The following is a 16,450-nucleotide window of genomic DNA, read 5'->3' as shown; positions in this document are numbered from 1 at the left end:
TAAAAACATACCTTCATTTGCCTACATAATAATTTGGCAAAAAAGGTGAAAGGCTAAAACAGTCAACTACTTCAGAAACTGTAATAACATTTTTTTAAAAATTCAAAACCTACTGTCTTTCTCCCTTTTATTTTTTTATTAGTAGTAGTATAATAATAAATTAATTTTTTAGTTCTTCTATTCAAAGTTTGGTTTAGTTAAACTATGCAGGGAAATAATTAAGTTAAACAAGGATGGTTTGTGAGAAAAGGAGAAAAGAGAAAGATAAACTACAAAGGACATTGGGAGAACTAAGAATTCTTAGCTCCACATTTTTTCCCTTTTGCTTAAAATCTTTAATGAACATTGGAAGACATTGCACCATATCATGACTCGGTTTTCATCTAGCCTCAGTTTTAATCTTTAATAACTAACTAATTTGCTCACCTTCTACTTTCAGCTATGTTGAGTTAGAATTTGCCTACTTCTTATTTGTCCAGGGTGCCATTTTTTATTAGACCATCCACTTAGAAATACCTTCAAAACGCTTTCTGAGATTACCAAGTAGTTTGAATTTTTGTTTGTGTATAAGATAGTTTCCAAACCATATTTTTTCTGGTACTTGTGAAACACCTCCAGGCCCAAATATGAAGTATGAAATACTTACCATGCAACATGAGTTTACTTTCCAGAAGACATAATTTCTGTTGATCAGTCAAGGATGAGAAGCATACGAGTGAAGGTGACAAAAGCTATTTGCTATTTCAAGTCCACATGTGCAGCATTAAAACACTGGCATTCTTAGGGATTTTATTGATTAGCTGACACCTCTGTGAAAGATATAGTGAAGCCTGGCTCCCTAAGTTAGCTTAGCATGAATGGCAAAACAGAGCTGGCTGTTGCGACTGTTCCTACTTCTATAGCTGCTTTCAGGAAAAAACTACGGATAGGAATTCCTACCTGAATATAGTCTTTTAGAAAAAAAAATTTTGAAACTACAGAACATTACATGCCCTCAGCTCTGTACAACTCAGAAGGAGATGATTTTATCAAAGTCCGTACCTCTTCCACTCATCAGCTGCTTGACTGAAGCAAATGAACACATAGTCCATGGCATTGTAAGTAACAGATCTGTTTTCTCCACACGCAGGGCTTTCATTGATGCTGTGATGTGGTCAGTGGAAGAGATTTGAATCTCCCTGCTATAACAAAATTCCTTCCTTTTCCCTTCACATCCCTTTTCTTTTAATTAATTGGTAACATATTGGTGGTCAGAGTCAACTGTAGAAATCAGTTCATTAGATCAACAATTACGATAAACTTGTCGATGTTCAGATTCAAGTTTTCTCTGTGTTCAGACTACTTTTCAAACACTTATAAATTTAATTATCACATCATTATTTAATTTGTTTTTTAATGTTAGCATACATGAAGATTGCAACACATTCTGCTTCTTTATAGATTCATGGAAAAAAGCACTTTGTCAGTTGTTTTTCAATAGGGAGCTGTGGAAGCGGGGAGGAAAGAATGGCAAACCATAGCAAGATCTAAAGCAGTTATGAAATATTTATCTTTCTTGTGTTATACATCAGAACAACTAGGTCTGACTGATGTATAATGTATTCAATTCCACCAAACTAAAATAATATTCAAAGACTTTAGAACAAAGCAACACATAAAATAGAACATAGAGTCAAGTGTTGTGCATTGCTTCATTTTATTTGTAAGTTGGCACTTCTGTCCTTCCCACCACCACTCTAAGACAATAGACACATTAGAAAAGGGGGGAAGAATCCGCTGCCTGTTTCAGCATCCAAGGGATTTTTCCTCCCTGCCCTCGAGCAAGACCCCGTGAGAGCAGCAGGCTGGGAGCCTGCTCTGCGCATGATTCCTGGACCACTGCCGTTGCCTTGCCAACGCAAAGAGAGAACTCGGGGCTTACATCGGGCATTTCAATGCAGTGACCCACTTACTGTCTGTCAACAAATTCACTGGGACAATAGTGAGTGTAACACATTACTGAGATTAAATCCCAGGGACTGAACTACAAAGATGTCTGGAAAAAAAAATCTTTGTCAGTTTGAAAAGCCAGAACACTATAAACAAAGTTAATGGTAATATGTTTTAATCCTCCCATGTATTTGTTGCTTTAAAGGAGAAATTTCTACCATGATAATCTCCATTCATGATTTGTGTATTTATTTTTTCAACCAGGTTCACAAAACTAAGTCAATATTGCCATAAGAGTAATGGGAATGAAGTAGCTTTTGTGTATTGCATTCTTGGCTAGAGCTGAGCAGAATTAAGACCTGAAAACCTTCTTTCAAGCTATAAGAATGCAATGGTTAATTTAGAATATATTTGTACAGATGGCTATCGTAGGAGCAAATCGTTACAAAAACCCGCACAGTGATTTCTGCAAGACAGTTAGATAATGGACTTATATTTAAAAATTAACTATGCACAGGCTAGTTATAGGTTTCCCATTTAATTCTTCCCCTTTAGAAATATATTATTGCAGACATGCTCAAAATCTTCCCCCTTCCTTCAATTCCCAGTTTTCTTCTGTTCTTTTCATTCTCTGCAAATAGATTATTTAAATATAAATAATTTGCTTAAAGAGGCTGGCAACTACCAAGAGAATTAAATATACATAATGGCATATTACCAAATGCAAAAAATGTATGTTTAATGCATGTTTACCTACATTCTTCAGTTTTTTAGCAATATTACCCTGTCACTTTAAATGAAAGTCAGCAATTTTTTTTAAACGCATGTGTCACCAGTTAGCAAATGGAATTATCTGAGGAACCATGCAGTGAGCAAAAAATAGCTGCAGCCTTCTGCAGTATCTGTAGAAAAAGGCTATTTTTTAATACAATGAAGGTTTATTTATATGTTTGCTCTTAACACTGTGTATATTCCTATTAGTTTCCTGGCTATATGAACCCATATTGCAACAATTAGATATTACCAAAATTCGTGGTTTGGATTGTTTCTCCATCACCTACCCTCAGCACAAATACCTTTCTAATTAACATCTAAGAGTGTATATTGCATCACATCGTAAAACTTTGTGGCTTGCAGACTTCCATAGTTTCTGTATGACACTTTAAAAAATATTATTTTCAGGAGATGTAGGGGACAGCAAATGTTCCTTATGCCTGCATGAGATTATTGATACCAGATGAACTTAAAGGTGAAAACTTTATTCTAAAAAAGTCAGTATCAGTGAGTAGTAAAAATTGCAATTCTAGATTATATATAATATTCCTGCAGTATTGTCTAATAGTTTAGCTACTTTGGAGATATGGTGAACCACACATTACCTCTTTATATTCCATGCTACAGATCACTCTGTCCTTCCTCTGGGCTCTTCCAGCTTTGTCTCTTTCCACAAAATTAAATCCCAAATTTCTCCCATCTTTAAAAGGCTCCCTAGGCTCATGACACTATGTCATGCAAAATGAGCACAAGGGCTCCTCTCTCCTCTCTCCTCTCTCCTCTCTCCTCTCTCCTCTCTCCTCTCTCCTCTCTCCTCTCTCCTCTCTCCTCTCTCCTCTCTCCTCTCTCCTCTCTCCTCTCTCCTCTCTCCTCTCTCCTCTCTCCTCTCTCCCAGGAGGGTTATCTTTGTTTATAATCTTTTCTTATTCCATATAGTCTAATTAATTTCTGCACATGATGTCTAAAATATCAGAATATTATAAAACCACATAAGTTAAATTCTTTAAACAATACATATTTTATCAAATCCACAAACTCTCATTCTTCACAGATAGTACATACATATGTAATACAGATACACAGCTGTGCTGATTTTCTCGTTCCACTCCTTTCCCTTTTTCCTTACATTTGACTTCTCTCATATGTAGGAACTTGCATTATTATGGAAATATTTTCCAATGTAAAACACTGTTTGCATTTACTAATTTTCCAAAATCAATTATTAAGGATGCATTTGGCTTTCCAGGTGTCTCTCCAGGCTGCAATCTCTAAAGTTACAGCCAAAATATCTCACATTAAGTGAAGTTAAAGGAAAATATACTAATTTTCCCTTGGGGTGGGAAATCAAGCAAGATTTTCTTTGAAAAACTTTAAGATATCTTTTAAGATTTACAGGAGGGATTTGAAAATGGCAGTGGAACAGGCGTACTTTCAGATATGTGCTCTTTGAAGCATTCTTAAATATTCCTTCAGACTTGCTCCATGAAATTTGTGATACACACACATACACTCAGAGATTTGCTGTGTCTGTGGAACAAATGCTGTCAGGAATACAGTCCAGCTCTGCTGGGCCATAGCACAGATTCTCCTATACCTCTGCAAACCAGGACATAGAAGGAATGATCCTGAACTGACTGCATCTTATAGAAACCCTATGGTGCCCTTGTCAAGAGGGAATATTTGCTGGTTTACCAAATGTTTTCCATGATTTCAAGTTCCTGGAAACTCTGTAAGAATTCCTAGAGCCCAGTCTGCTGCTCTTGATTGCAAGACACATGAACCTTCCAGTTCCCCTCTGCTCCCCACACCAAGTAATCTGCATCTCCCAGTGACTAAAAGTACCTAGGTTTCTCCTCAACACATCCTTAAATGAGATTCATGGTGAGAGAATGATTTCAGTATTCTTGCCTCTCTGGAAGTAAATCTTTCCAAATGCTGTCAGTTCAAACTGGGAGAAAGTACTACGTCAGCTTTCTCTCCACTTTTCAAACCACATCTGCAAGGGAAAAATCAGACTCTACTGTATACAGTTAGGTAGTCCTCCCTTCCACAAGTCTGGCCTTTCCTCCTAATTATTAGCTTAGGGAAATCTCCCAGCAGATCTCAGCCCAATACCCTTCATCTCCATGAGAAACCACTGCAAAATGCATTTCCCAAAGCCAAACACTGAGGGCAGCAAAAATGAGAGAATTCAATCATTTGTACTAGAGGAACATTCCATTATTCATTGCACATGTTGTACTGAGCTTTTGGCAAGTATCACCAAAGAGCAGCCTTAGAAGTGGACTATGCTAAAGCTGCTGCTCATAATAAAGCAATATTTTTAACATATTTTTTTAAAATTAAAATGAATGTGCACACCCTATGCAGCACTGCAGCCTAGATGGTGATACTAGATAGCTAGAGAACCATGACTGTGAGAATGATCAACTCCCAGCTGACCCTGAAATGTTACAGGATCTGCTCCTCCAGCTGGATCCCTGAACTCTAAGAAGTCTGATGGGATTCATACCAGAATCCTGGCAGATCTGGCTGATTTCCTCACAAAACCTCTCTGGATGATTTTGAGCAGTCTTGGGAATCCAGAAAGCTCCCAGCTGACTGGAAACTGGCAAATGTCCCAGTTTTCAAGAAGGGAGATAAAGAGAACCCCACTACAGGCCTGTCAGTCTCACTTCAGTGGCTGGCAAAGTTTTGGAGAGGATTATTCTGGGAGGTATTGAAAAACACCTGAAAGAGAACACAGTCCTCAGTCGCAGCCAGCGCTGCTTCATAAGAGGAAGTCCCGCTTATCAAACCTTATTTCCTTTTATGATAAGGTAACCCACCACCGGATGAAGGGAAACCAGCTGTTGTGATCATTTTGGATTTCAGTAGGGCTTTAGATACTCTCACAGGAGCCTTCTGGACAAAAAGTCCAACACACAGCTGGATAAACACATCCTGTGACTGGTGAGCAGCTGGCTCATGGGTTGGGCACAAAGGGTTACAGGGAGTGGTGTGACATTAGACAGGGGACCTGTCACTAGAGGGGTTCTGCAGGGCTCCATCCTCAGCCCTGTTCTCTTCAACATCTTCAAAAATTACTTGGATGCAGAAGGGATGCTAAGCAAGTTCAGAGATTATAGAAAACCGGGAGGAGCTGTTGGTTCATTGAAAGTAGGGAGGTCCTGCAAAGAGGCCTTAGTAGAGTAGAAGGCTGGGTAATCACCAACCACAGGAAGCTCAACAAGGGAAAGTGCCAGATTCTGCACCTGGGATGAGGCAGCCCTGTATGTACAGTACAGACTGGGGGAGGAGACACTGGAAAGCAGAACTGTAGAAAGAAACCAGGGGGTCTTGGTTGATGACTTATTGTGCCCTGGCAGCCAAGAGGGCCAACCATGTCCTGGAGTGCATCAGGTACAGCCTCACCATTTGGGAACTGGAACAGGCTCCCCAGGGAAGTTGTCACAGCACCAGGCCTGACAGACTCAAGAAACATTTGGTCAATGCTCTCAGACACATGGTGTGACTCTTGGGGCTGTCCTGTGCAGGGCGATGAGCTGGACTTGATGATCCTTGAGGTTCCCTTCCAGCTCAGATTATTCTGTGATTCTGTGATACAGAGCTGAGAGTTTGTGGGAATTCTGCAGCTAGCATTTTCTGTCTTTTCCTCTGTTGCCTGGGGGAATTGTTGCAGTCCTTAAAGCTTCCTCTGGCTAAAGTCTCAGTGCCAATGCCGCCCCCAACAGCTTTGCACAGATCCAACATAACTGCTACAGAAAATCCTTCTAGCTGAAAAGTGATTTTGGTTTTCTTCTCTCATCTTCTTGCTTCAATAGCAAGTAGGGGGAGTAAAATATTATGTAGGTATGATATCATATTCCCTAAACACAGAATAAAAGATGGAGACCCTCCTGTCCAAACAACTCAACTCCCTCTGTAATTAAACTCTTGCAACCTGTACAGTTAACTAATTTGCCGGCCATTGGCAATTCCAGCAGCTATCCACCCTCTCACTCCAAGACCATAAAGTCCTGTCTGTGGTGCGTCAGATGTACTCCATTATCCAGCTCCTGCAAGCGCAGATCTTCACCTAACACTATTCACTAAGTCTCTACCCACTCTACACCATCTAGGGTATCTACTACACCCCTAGATACAGAAACTCTAATTGCACATCCTGAGTAGCCCTGTTATTATCTGCTTTAGGAGCCAGGAAATCCATCATTCAAATGAAAGGAGCTGCTAAAGGACAGCTAGCCTTACTATCATAAAATAGTTAACTGTGTAGGACTACATTAATTGTCATCATCTGTAAATGAGGCCGGACTTGAAAATCAGACCTCCATGTGACACTTAAAACAAGTTTGGGGCCTGTTTTTTTGCTTGTGTGTAGGTGTTTGTGGTTTGGGGTTTTTTTTTGTTTGTTTGTTTTCTGTTTTGTTTTTCTTTTTTTTTTGGTTTTTTTTTTTAAGAGGTCATCTGTTCTTTCACTTTTTTATTTTGGTTCCAGAGCTTTCAGAATAAATCCATTTCACATTTTCAAGATGACTCATTTTTTATGACATTAAGACTGATATTTTCATTTAATCATTATTACTTAGTCCTTGGAAATTTTGAAAATCTAAGCAGATGTGGCACAAAACTTAAGGCAACTGATGCCTTATGTACTGCACAGGTGTTCAAAATTCCTTCATGCTGAAAGCCTTCTTTATTCTCTTATTGTTCTTTCAACGTCCAGTGGTAATGGATATTGGTAATCATTCATTTCTTCCAGACTACTTCACTCTCAGATCTACCTGGCTTTTCTGAACAGTGGAGCATGAGAAAGCTGCAATTGCTTTCCATTTTCCTCTTTGCTAATTTCCCTTGGTGAGGAATACCAACATACAACTGTGCTCTACCCCTGCTGCTAGCACAGGAAACTTTATGGGTCTGTTTTGCTTCATGACTCTGAACGATGGCCCAATGCTTCCTGCACAGCAAAAGTAAATATTCTATAAAATGCTTTATTTTTCCTCAAAATATATTCTTGAAGGGATGTTCCTCATCATTTACAGGAATTTGTGTCATAGAACTGAGAAAACAAAACCAGTTTTCAAAACATTACATATTCTTCTCTTCTAACAACTGCAGTATAGTTATATTGAAAAAATAAAATAGTTATTGCATGCTAGTACAACCTACTATGACCATAAACCCCAGATTGCAGACCCAAATTACATTAATTTTTCTAATCTTTTTGTACCACTTCACCTGTCTCTAATGAGGACTCAGAAAAGCACTGTTTCATGATGAAAACAAGACACTATAAATTTACTGCTTTTTCCACCAGTATATTTCTCCCCCACAAATAGCAGTGTTTATTATCGGCAAAAAGTTTTCTATACATTTATTCTAGTCAGAGCTAATATTCTTCAGCTGGCATGGGCTGTGTTTTGGGTTTGTGCTGAAGACAGGATTGGTAATGTGGAGATGTTTTTGTTTTTGCTGAGCAGGGCTTGCACAGAGCCAAGGCCTTTTCTGCTTTTCATCCTCCCATGCTGGGGAGGAAAGAGGGGATGAATGGGAGGATGGGAGGGGACACAGCCAGGACAGGTGACCCAAACTGGCCACAGGGATATTCCAGACCATATGGCATCATGCTCAGTATATAAAGTAGAGAAAATAAAGGATGGGAGGGATGTTTGGAATTATGGTGTTTGTCTTTCCAAGTCAATGCTATGCATGTTCTCCTGGAGACGGCTGAACTCCTGCCTGACCATGGGAAGCAGTGAATTAACTTCTTGTTTTGTTTTCCTTGTGTACATGCCTTTTGCTTTCCCTGTTAAACTGTCTTCATTTCAACCCATGAGTTCTCTGGTTTTTACTTTCCCTGATCCCACTGGTGGGGGAGTGAGTGAACAGCTGTGTGGGGCTTGGCTGCTGGATGGGATTAAAACACAACAGCATGTCACAATATAAAGAAAGTACTACCCTTATTAACAGAAATTTAAAAAAAAACAATCTTCAAACTTCTTAAGAAACTGCCATAAGATTAGCTAGAAATATTAAGAGAAAAATCTTTTTCTAAAATGTCTGAATTCATAAATGCATGTCCATAGGTTAGTATCAAATTTGTAAAAAATTAATGCAAATCCTTCTTTTGAATACTTCATGTTTGAAAAAAAAATGACTGGAAGAATTGGAAATATGCTTCCATGGACTGACCTAATATTATCATTAATCCCCTCTAGCAAGCTAACTGTACTACTACAATTTCTGACTGGATGTTGAAGATAAAGTTCCATCCACTTTATCCCAACCTACATACTAGACAGTCTTCACTTCAGAAAACTTTATATTCTACACTGCATCTGTTTAAATTGCAATAAGTCTTGTCTGCCTACTTTTATATATATAGGGAAGCCTGTAATAGTTTGACATTGCTTTCAGTCATTCTAAATGCAACGTTTGTTGTCTGAGGGCAGAACTGCTCTTCAATGTTATTTAATGCATTAGTGGCAAACACTCGGTCCATCATGTGCTTTGACATTAAAACTAAAATACCAAAGGCTGAGAAATACTTGTATTTATCACAAGAAAGAAAAAATAAAACAAACCAACCTTTCAAATTCTTTGTAAACAAGTAAATGAAAGCAAGGTTAGAGCACATGCATGCTGAAAGTGTCACCAGTATTGTCAGAGCCTCCACATAATCCATATACTATTGATGAAATATATAATGAATGTAATTTTAAGGATAATTTTTTTTATTGAAGCAAGTAAGGCCAGAAATTTGCTTCTGTAATGAAACTGCTGAGATATTGTTCATATTGCAAGATTTTTGGAGCTGCTGTTAAAGAGGACTTCAAACTTGCAACAAAGCAAGTGATGCAGAAGACTGGTTATTTCTACAACTAATTTAATTGTACATCTTTTTAACAGACAGCAGTCTTAAAGAAGGGGTTATAAATGAAATTTAAACAAGATAGCCTGAATAGCAGACATAAATCTTGCTATAACAGTGTAAAGCTCCCCACATTGCATTCTTCCCACTAAGACAAATTAGATGGTGGTGCTTACAGTGTTGGGGAGAGACTGGATGTGATGTGATGGGACCACATCACACGCACGTGCAGGAAGATGCTCACAGGCTCTCTTTGCACGGGCTGTATATCAAATATATTCAAGAAAGCAGACACATTTAAGAAACAGTATTTTGAGGATATTTCTGTTAAGAGTTAGGCCTGTTAATTTTCAGCCTGAAATTTTCTTCATATTTGGGTTTATACTCCATCAAAGTCTGTATTTTTTTCTGCCGAAGACAGAACAAATTTTCTCATCACTTCAGTAGCTGAAAATGTTGCAATTATCTTCCTAAAGAAAAATATCCATTCATCAGAAGAAAATGCATATTTTTTTAAACTAATAAGGAAACATAGGCTAATTTGTCTCTGTTGGGTACAACTTCTATAAAATGAGTTAAAAAAGGCACTAATAATATTAGAGACGAATCCATACTGGACTTTCCATATCACATATTATAATCACTAAGAAATTCAAGTTTTTTGAAAGGAATGAAGTTAACAACTTTCTGAACTGTTCCTTCCTTTGGCATGCTGTACAGACATCCACCATATGTATATCACAGCACTCTGACTTAGATTATGTCTCTGTTAAAAATCAAAGGTCTGTCACTCTTCATTTAAACAACACATATGCCATATGTATAATGAATGCAACTCCTTTAGTTTTGTTCATTTAAATAAAATGTTTGATTGGGAGTTAAGGTGGGACAGGAAAGAATCTTCAATTACACTGCATTTCACCCTTAATAGCAAAGAACATTGAATGCCTGCAATTTATTTATTTATTTACAAATTACTAAGTATTCCCTATCATGCTGCATCTTGCTTTAACATCTAGATGACTCAACTGAGATTGCATTGTAGAATTGTAAATACTACAATTAAAGTGATAAACAAATCCGAATGAGTGGAATAAATGAAAGTTTATGTATGTCCTAGATCACTTTTCACAAATGGGAAATCAAGACAGTGAATTACAGCAAGATTTTTCAGGATCACAAATCATTTTGTAGTAATTTCTGCAAGTCAAACTGGAAATTGTAAATGATACAAATAATCTGTTTCAGATATTTCATATCTCAACCAGAATCTTAGATTCTGTCCTAGTAATTTCAGAAAACATTATCTCTAAAGGAGTAATTTATGAATTACTGGCTGAAACAAGAGCTTACTTTTTAATCCAATAATATAAATTTTAATACCTTCACTATTTCATAACAATGTCATTCCTCAGAATAACTAATCATGATGGAAATTATTGCTATGACATATTTTCTTTTTGTAATTGTGTACTTTTACTGAGAATCATAAAATCATAGAGTATCCAGAGTTGGAAGGGACCCACAAGGACCATCAAAGTCCAACTTCTGTCCCCAAGAGTCACACCATGTACCAGAGGGCATTGTTCAAAAGCTTTTTGAGCTGTGTCAAGCTTTGTGCTGTGACCAGTTCCCTGGGGAGCCTGTTCCAGTGCCCAGCCAACCTCTGGGTGAAGAACCTTTTCCTAACATACCCATAAGAAGAGAATTCATGTTTGTACCTACTGAAGAGGCACACTGCTGAAACTACCTGGAGGCCTTTGATTTGATTTTTGGGGTTTTTCCCATTATCCCATTTGTTGAAAGGCAGTATTTTGTAAAGTTAGTACACTAAAGAGATTACTTTGGCAAGCAGTTTATCCAAGTAAGTGTTCTGCTGTTCTGCCTCGTGGAGCCAGGGACATGGAGTATATTCATTAAGAAATTAATTTCATTTTCCCTAGAGGTTTGCTTTCACTCTCATTAACATTTTCATGCTTCTGTTACAGGAGTTTCATAACCCAGTTCCACAAACTATCATCTTAATATTGCCTTCTTTAAATGTTAAAATAGATTAGGATGAGTTGGGAGAGTTCACTGACATAAATATAATCTTATTCATTTTAGCTGCATACTCCACCTCTCATTTACAAAAGCTGAGACAGTCTCACAAGTATGTATTGAATACAAACCAGCCTTTTGCTTTCAGTGTCCATTACCATTACAGTTACAAGTATTCTAGATAACTACCCATCTTATTAGCTCAAATATAACAAAAAACACTGAACAAAACCCCTTTTCTTTTCTGTGAGAAATACAGTTCAGTGATCTAATTTTTTCCTTTTATGTCCTTTTGAAAAAAAGTTTAAAATACTTTTAATTGTAGGATTTTTGAATTTTTTTTCTCTCAAATCCAATTAGAAAGCTCAAAAATAGCATGGTATTATTGCTTATTTTACCACAATTAGGTGATAATTAAAGTTGTAAGATAGCAACTGGGAGTTTTTCTAAAGTTTTTTTGTATTAATAGATACGGAAAGACTGTGTATTAAATATAAAACCATTAAAATATACAGTATTCCCAGACTTGATAAAATAGTATGTCTTTGTGAACTGGTCTTAGAATTTAGTGTTTTGATGGCCACAAACTATATAGATAAACCAAATCAGTTGTGGCCTTCAGCACACTAATTGTACAAAAAGGTGGCCGCTCTCAGGAATAAAAATGTAAGATAAACTAAAGGAAAATAAATAGCAAATAAGCATGCAGAATGATGTTCTGGGCTAAAGAAGTTGAACTGATAAACCTTGAAGCAATGTCAGAAGGCCAGAGAATACCAGGGTACAGCACTGGCTGTCAGGCCCACAGCATCCTTTATTCTTCTACAGAAGAGGGTGGGTTCCAGTCATTTTTAATCTGCACAGGTCCCAAACATGGAGACATAGGAGTGAAATGGAGATAACAAGCTAAAAGACAGTATTTCAGCAGATGATAGCTCAGAATAAATGAAAGAATAGCTGGTAGCAACAAAATGAAAGAGGCCTGCACTTCTGCATGACCCTGATACAGAGGAGCCTAAGAAGCTTCATTTAAAACTCTTTTTCCTATATAGTTGTCCTTAAATAGGAATAGTATTGAAATAGCAGAAAATAATATTCTAAAGTTTAAAGAAACCGTCCTCAGGCATTCTGTTTTTCAGTATGAAAAACCTCCAGAATGATCGACTGCTGAGAGGTTTCCTTTAATAATATGGCTATTATTACTTTGAATATTCATACCTAATTTGAACTTCCATGTACTGCTAATAAGCAGTATCTGCTGAATACATCTGTAGGCTGAGTAACTGAGATACAGAGCATTTATTAATTACACCACTGCCATTGAGGATGTACAAAGACTTAACTGATACCAGGTCTAAGTACATATTAGAGAACCATCTCCATAAGATGCCTTAAAAAATTTCAAAATTTCTTACATTAGGGCAAGTGTTTGCCCTCTATATATATGTAAAATCCAAATTCTCCCTCTTTTGAATGCTTTATATTTACAACAGCTTTGTTGGATTGTACAAGAAATACAAGGCTGGATAACAAAAATTTGAATTTGTGTTCACTAAAGTAATAAATTGTATACTGACAGGAGTATTTGTCAAACATTATGTCATAGAGAAACCTAGTTTCACTTTTAATGCAAACGATTGCCTATTATGAAATGAGAGCACACTGAATTAGTCATTTCCATTAAATCTATGAAGTAGAATTGCCTAGCAACCAAGAAAATTAATTCAGGGATTAAAATAAACACTGTGACACTGACAGAGCAACTGCTATTCTACCTCAATAACCATAAAGACACTAAGAAAAGAGGTGTTTTCTTAATTCCTCTTAACAAAGGTAAAACAAACAATTTCATAACATGAGTCATAATGGACAAAGAATAAAAGCAAAGAGTCAAAGCAACTGCACAAATCAAATGCAAGTAATTACCCTCTTTTTACATAACATCATTGAAATGAAAAAATTGAAAGTTTTTCATATTCTGATAATGGTAAATGAATTGTTGTGGAAGTTTCTAACATGTTTTCCCACTTACAAAGGAGAAATTTGTTTAATTGTATTCATTCTATGCAAGTATTCTATATTTTAGCAGTTCCTAGTTTATTTAACTTATAGAATTTATGACTATGCTTACCTGAAAAAATTCTGCATCATTGCTACCCACTTCTACCCACAGTCAAATTATTCCTAATCACACTTCGGTAGGAAGCCTTTTAAATTATACAGTTTATCACACTGAGGTGGTTATGAAAAAAAAAAAAAAACAAAAAAAACCAAAATCCAAAATGTTAACAGATTAAGGACAGTGAGGATGAGTGCAATAAGTTAGTTTAATGACTGCTACATATTGCTTGTTACATCTGGGCCATTGTGTAATTCATTGTCCCTGAAGGACCACAAAAAGCCTAGTAAAATTATCCCTTTAGAAATAAAGCAATCACATTCTGAAACAACATTGAAGTCTATCACCTTGTCAGGATATTAGATTAGAGGAATGATTACAGATCAGGAATTCTGGAGTGGCAGTACTTTCCTACCTCTATTAGGAGACAGTCCGTCTTTCTAGCTTGAAATACAGAGTTAGTATGGAGTAAAAAAAAAAAAAAAAATCAGGAGTGATTAAGGCAAGAATAACACAAAGGAGAAAAAAATATACCCCAGAGGATATGACAAGACAGCATCTGCAGCAGCTACATCAAATCTAGTTGAGTCTACATTAAAAGATAATAATAAAAATAAAACAGTAAAAGGAATAAATCAAGACAGACAAGCAGGAATAACTGTGTATTGGAAGGTAACTCCCCAGGCAGGGACTTAGCTAGTCTGCCCTCAGGAAAGTGTATTTCAGCTCTTTGGTTGTGTATAATATTCAAAAAAACCACACCCACAGACAGACACAGGTTCTTTAAAGTCTTGAAATCCACATATTAAAATCACTACATCCAGTTCAGTGGTGTCCAAACTGGACTTTAAAAGTTCATACTGTGAATAATTATGTAATAAAGTAAATGCATTTATCTAGAAGGGGATATGACATGTAATAAAGGAAGAGTATCTGCTGGAAGTACAGACAATACAGATGGCATAGACATGTAGCAGATCAAAATGAAAAAATATTAACAGCAAAAGCCCCCATTAGATAAACACAGCCATAAAGCAGATAAAAAAGCCCAAATGTCCTTAACAGGTTCCCCTGCGCCTTAAATATTTAATGAATGTACCAGATGGGGAGGGGGGAGAAAAATATCTTGTCTGAACCACAAGCATAAACACAGCTGACCTAAAAGACCCACCCACCACTAGGTTATAATTACTCCAGTGTATTCACTAGTGAACAATGTTCATAAATCTAGAATAATTTGGAGAAATTGAAAGATAGCATCTTTGAGAAATGGTATCTTCCATATGCTGCTGAACAGCTGAAATTAATTTTCCTTTTCTGGCCTTTGTGCCACATGTCATGGGTGTGGTTGAAGTATACATGTTTTACTGAAGTCTTAAGATAGTCACAGTGATGAGCATCCTTTTTTATTAATTTTATCTATATTAATAAAGTGGTATCATAAAAATAGAAGATAGACAAATTCTATATGTAGCTGAAAATAGTATCTTTTTCCCCTTTAAAATTTTTAACAGCACAGTACGTATGGTAAAAAATCTTGGAAAAAAATACACATTGCTCAGACTAGACATTGTCAGAGTCCAGAACCTTTTAATAAAAGAAAACCTTGTAATAGATGTCCAGTTCTGAAGGACTTATTGAATCTTCTTCCAGTGTAGCCCAAAAATACAGGCAAATGGCCAACATCCTGGTCCAGACCTACATTCAAAGATCATCTGTAATTTGTTACAAAAGGACAGCAAGAAGGAAAACACCAGTGTTAGTCTTGCACTAGAAGCAAGAATTTAATGAAAATAAACTTCCATATAATCTTAGAAAGCAGACCATGACCATGTTGCAGAAAAAAAAAGGAAAAAAGAAGGTCACTAGTAGCCTGCCTTGGGAAAAATTCCATCTGCACAGCAAATTTGATGATCATCTGGGTTAAAATATGTGAACAGGACACACTAGCAAAATTGTTCAATACCACTGGAAGTTCCAGTATACGCTGCCCGGGAGTAAATCCAAATTCCACCAATTCAAAAGAAAACTACAAACAAAAACCTTTAAGAAGGTTAATCTAAGAAGAATATTATTTTTAGAAACTGCCACAGGAGAGCGAGCCACAGGAGACCCAAAGCATATTAATCACTGTAATACCATGTGATGCAAACAAACAAAAAAAAAAATCTTCAGCTGATAAACAAACTCCATTTAACCTTCCTTCCAGTCTCCTCTCAAACCCTTTTAAATTGCATCATCATGTCTTCTCACAGATATCCTACCAAAAACCTGACAGCAAAAAGCAAATTACTCCATGGCATTGTTAGATCTTAATCTTAGACATTTATGCGCTTCATTTTGCTTACATTGGTATAAAACCGGTGGGATTACTCACAGTGCATGACATCAAAGATGTGTATTCAGATGCACAGAATATTCTTAGTTGTAAGGGACCCACATGGATCATCGACTCCAGCTCTTGAGTAAATGACCCATAGGGTTTGAACACACAGCCTCAGTGATCATCTTTACAAGATCAGAGCTTTGGTCATTGATTTTTCAGATTTCCAAATAACTGTTGTCTATAATTTTTGGAAGTAATCAAGGGCCATATATGCACTTACAAGTAAATCTTAGTATTTTCTACAACACTGGTAGGCAGTGTGGATAAAAGGGGTCCTTAACGCTCTATGAGAACTATGAATTTTCCAGCAAAAGGAGTGCATTAGGTA

General features: G+C 36.8%; 1 protein-coding gene across 2 annotated transcripts in view; it reads right to left on the bottom strand.

The window, feature by feature from the left end:
* Nucleotides 1–16,450, bottom strand: part of GPM6A (glycoprotein M6A) — a 114,226-nt gene that overhangs the window by 87,036 nt on the left and 10,740 nt on the right. The window contains exon 1 of one of the 2 annotated variants that reach the window (XM_072928367.1): nt 647–671. The exons of the other annotated variant lie outside the window; for it this stretch is intronic. Within the exon in view, the coding sequence (XP_072784468.1) occupies nt 647–656 (10 nt within the window). The 5' untranslated portion in view covers nt 657–671. Of the gene's footprint in view, nt 1–646; nt 672–16,450 lie in introns of those variants that run through there. 2 annotated transcript variants of the gene reach the window in all.

Source organism: Taeniopygia guttata, chromosome 4, assembly GCF_048771995.1.
Source record: "Taeniopygia guttata chromosome 4, bTaeGut7.mat, whole genome shotgun sequence".
Classification (NCBI taxonomy): domain Eukaryota; kingdom Metazoa; phylum Chordata; class Aves; order Passeriformes; family Estrildidae; genus Taeniopygia; species Taeniopygia guttata.
Note: the sequence above shows the minus strand (reverse complement) of the source record. Positions and strands in the feature narration are given on the sequence as shown.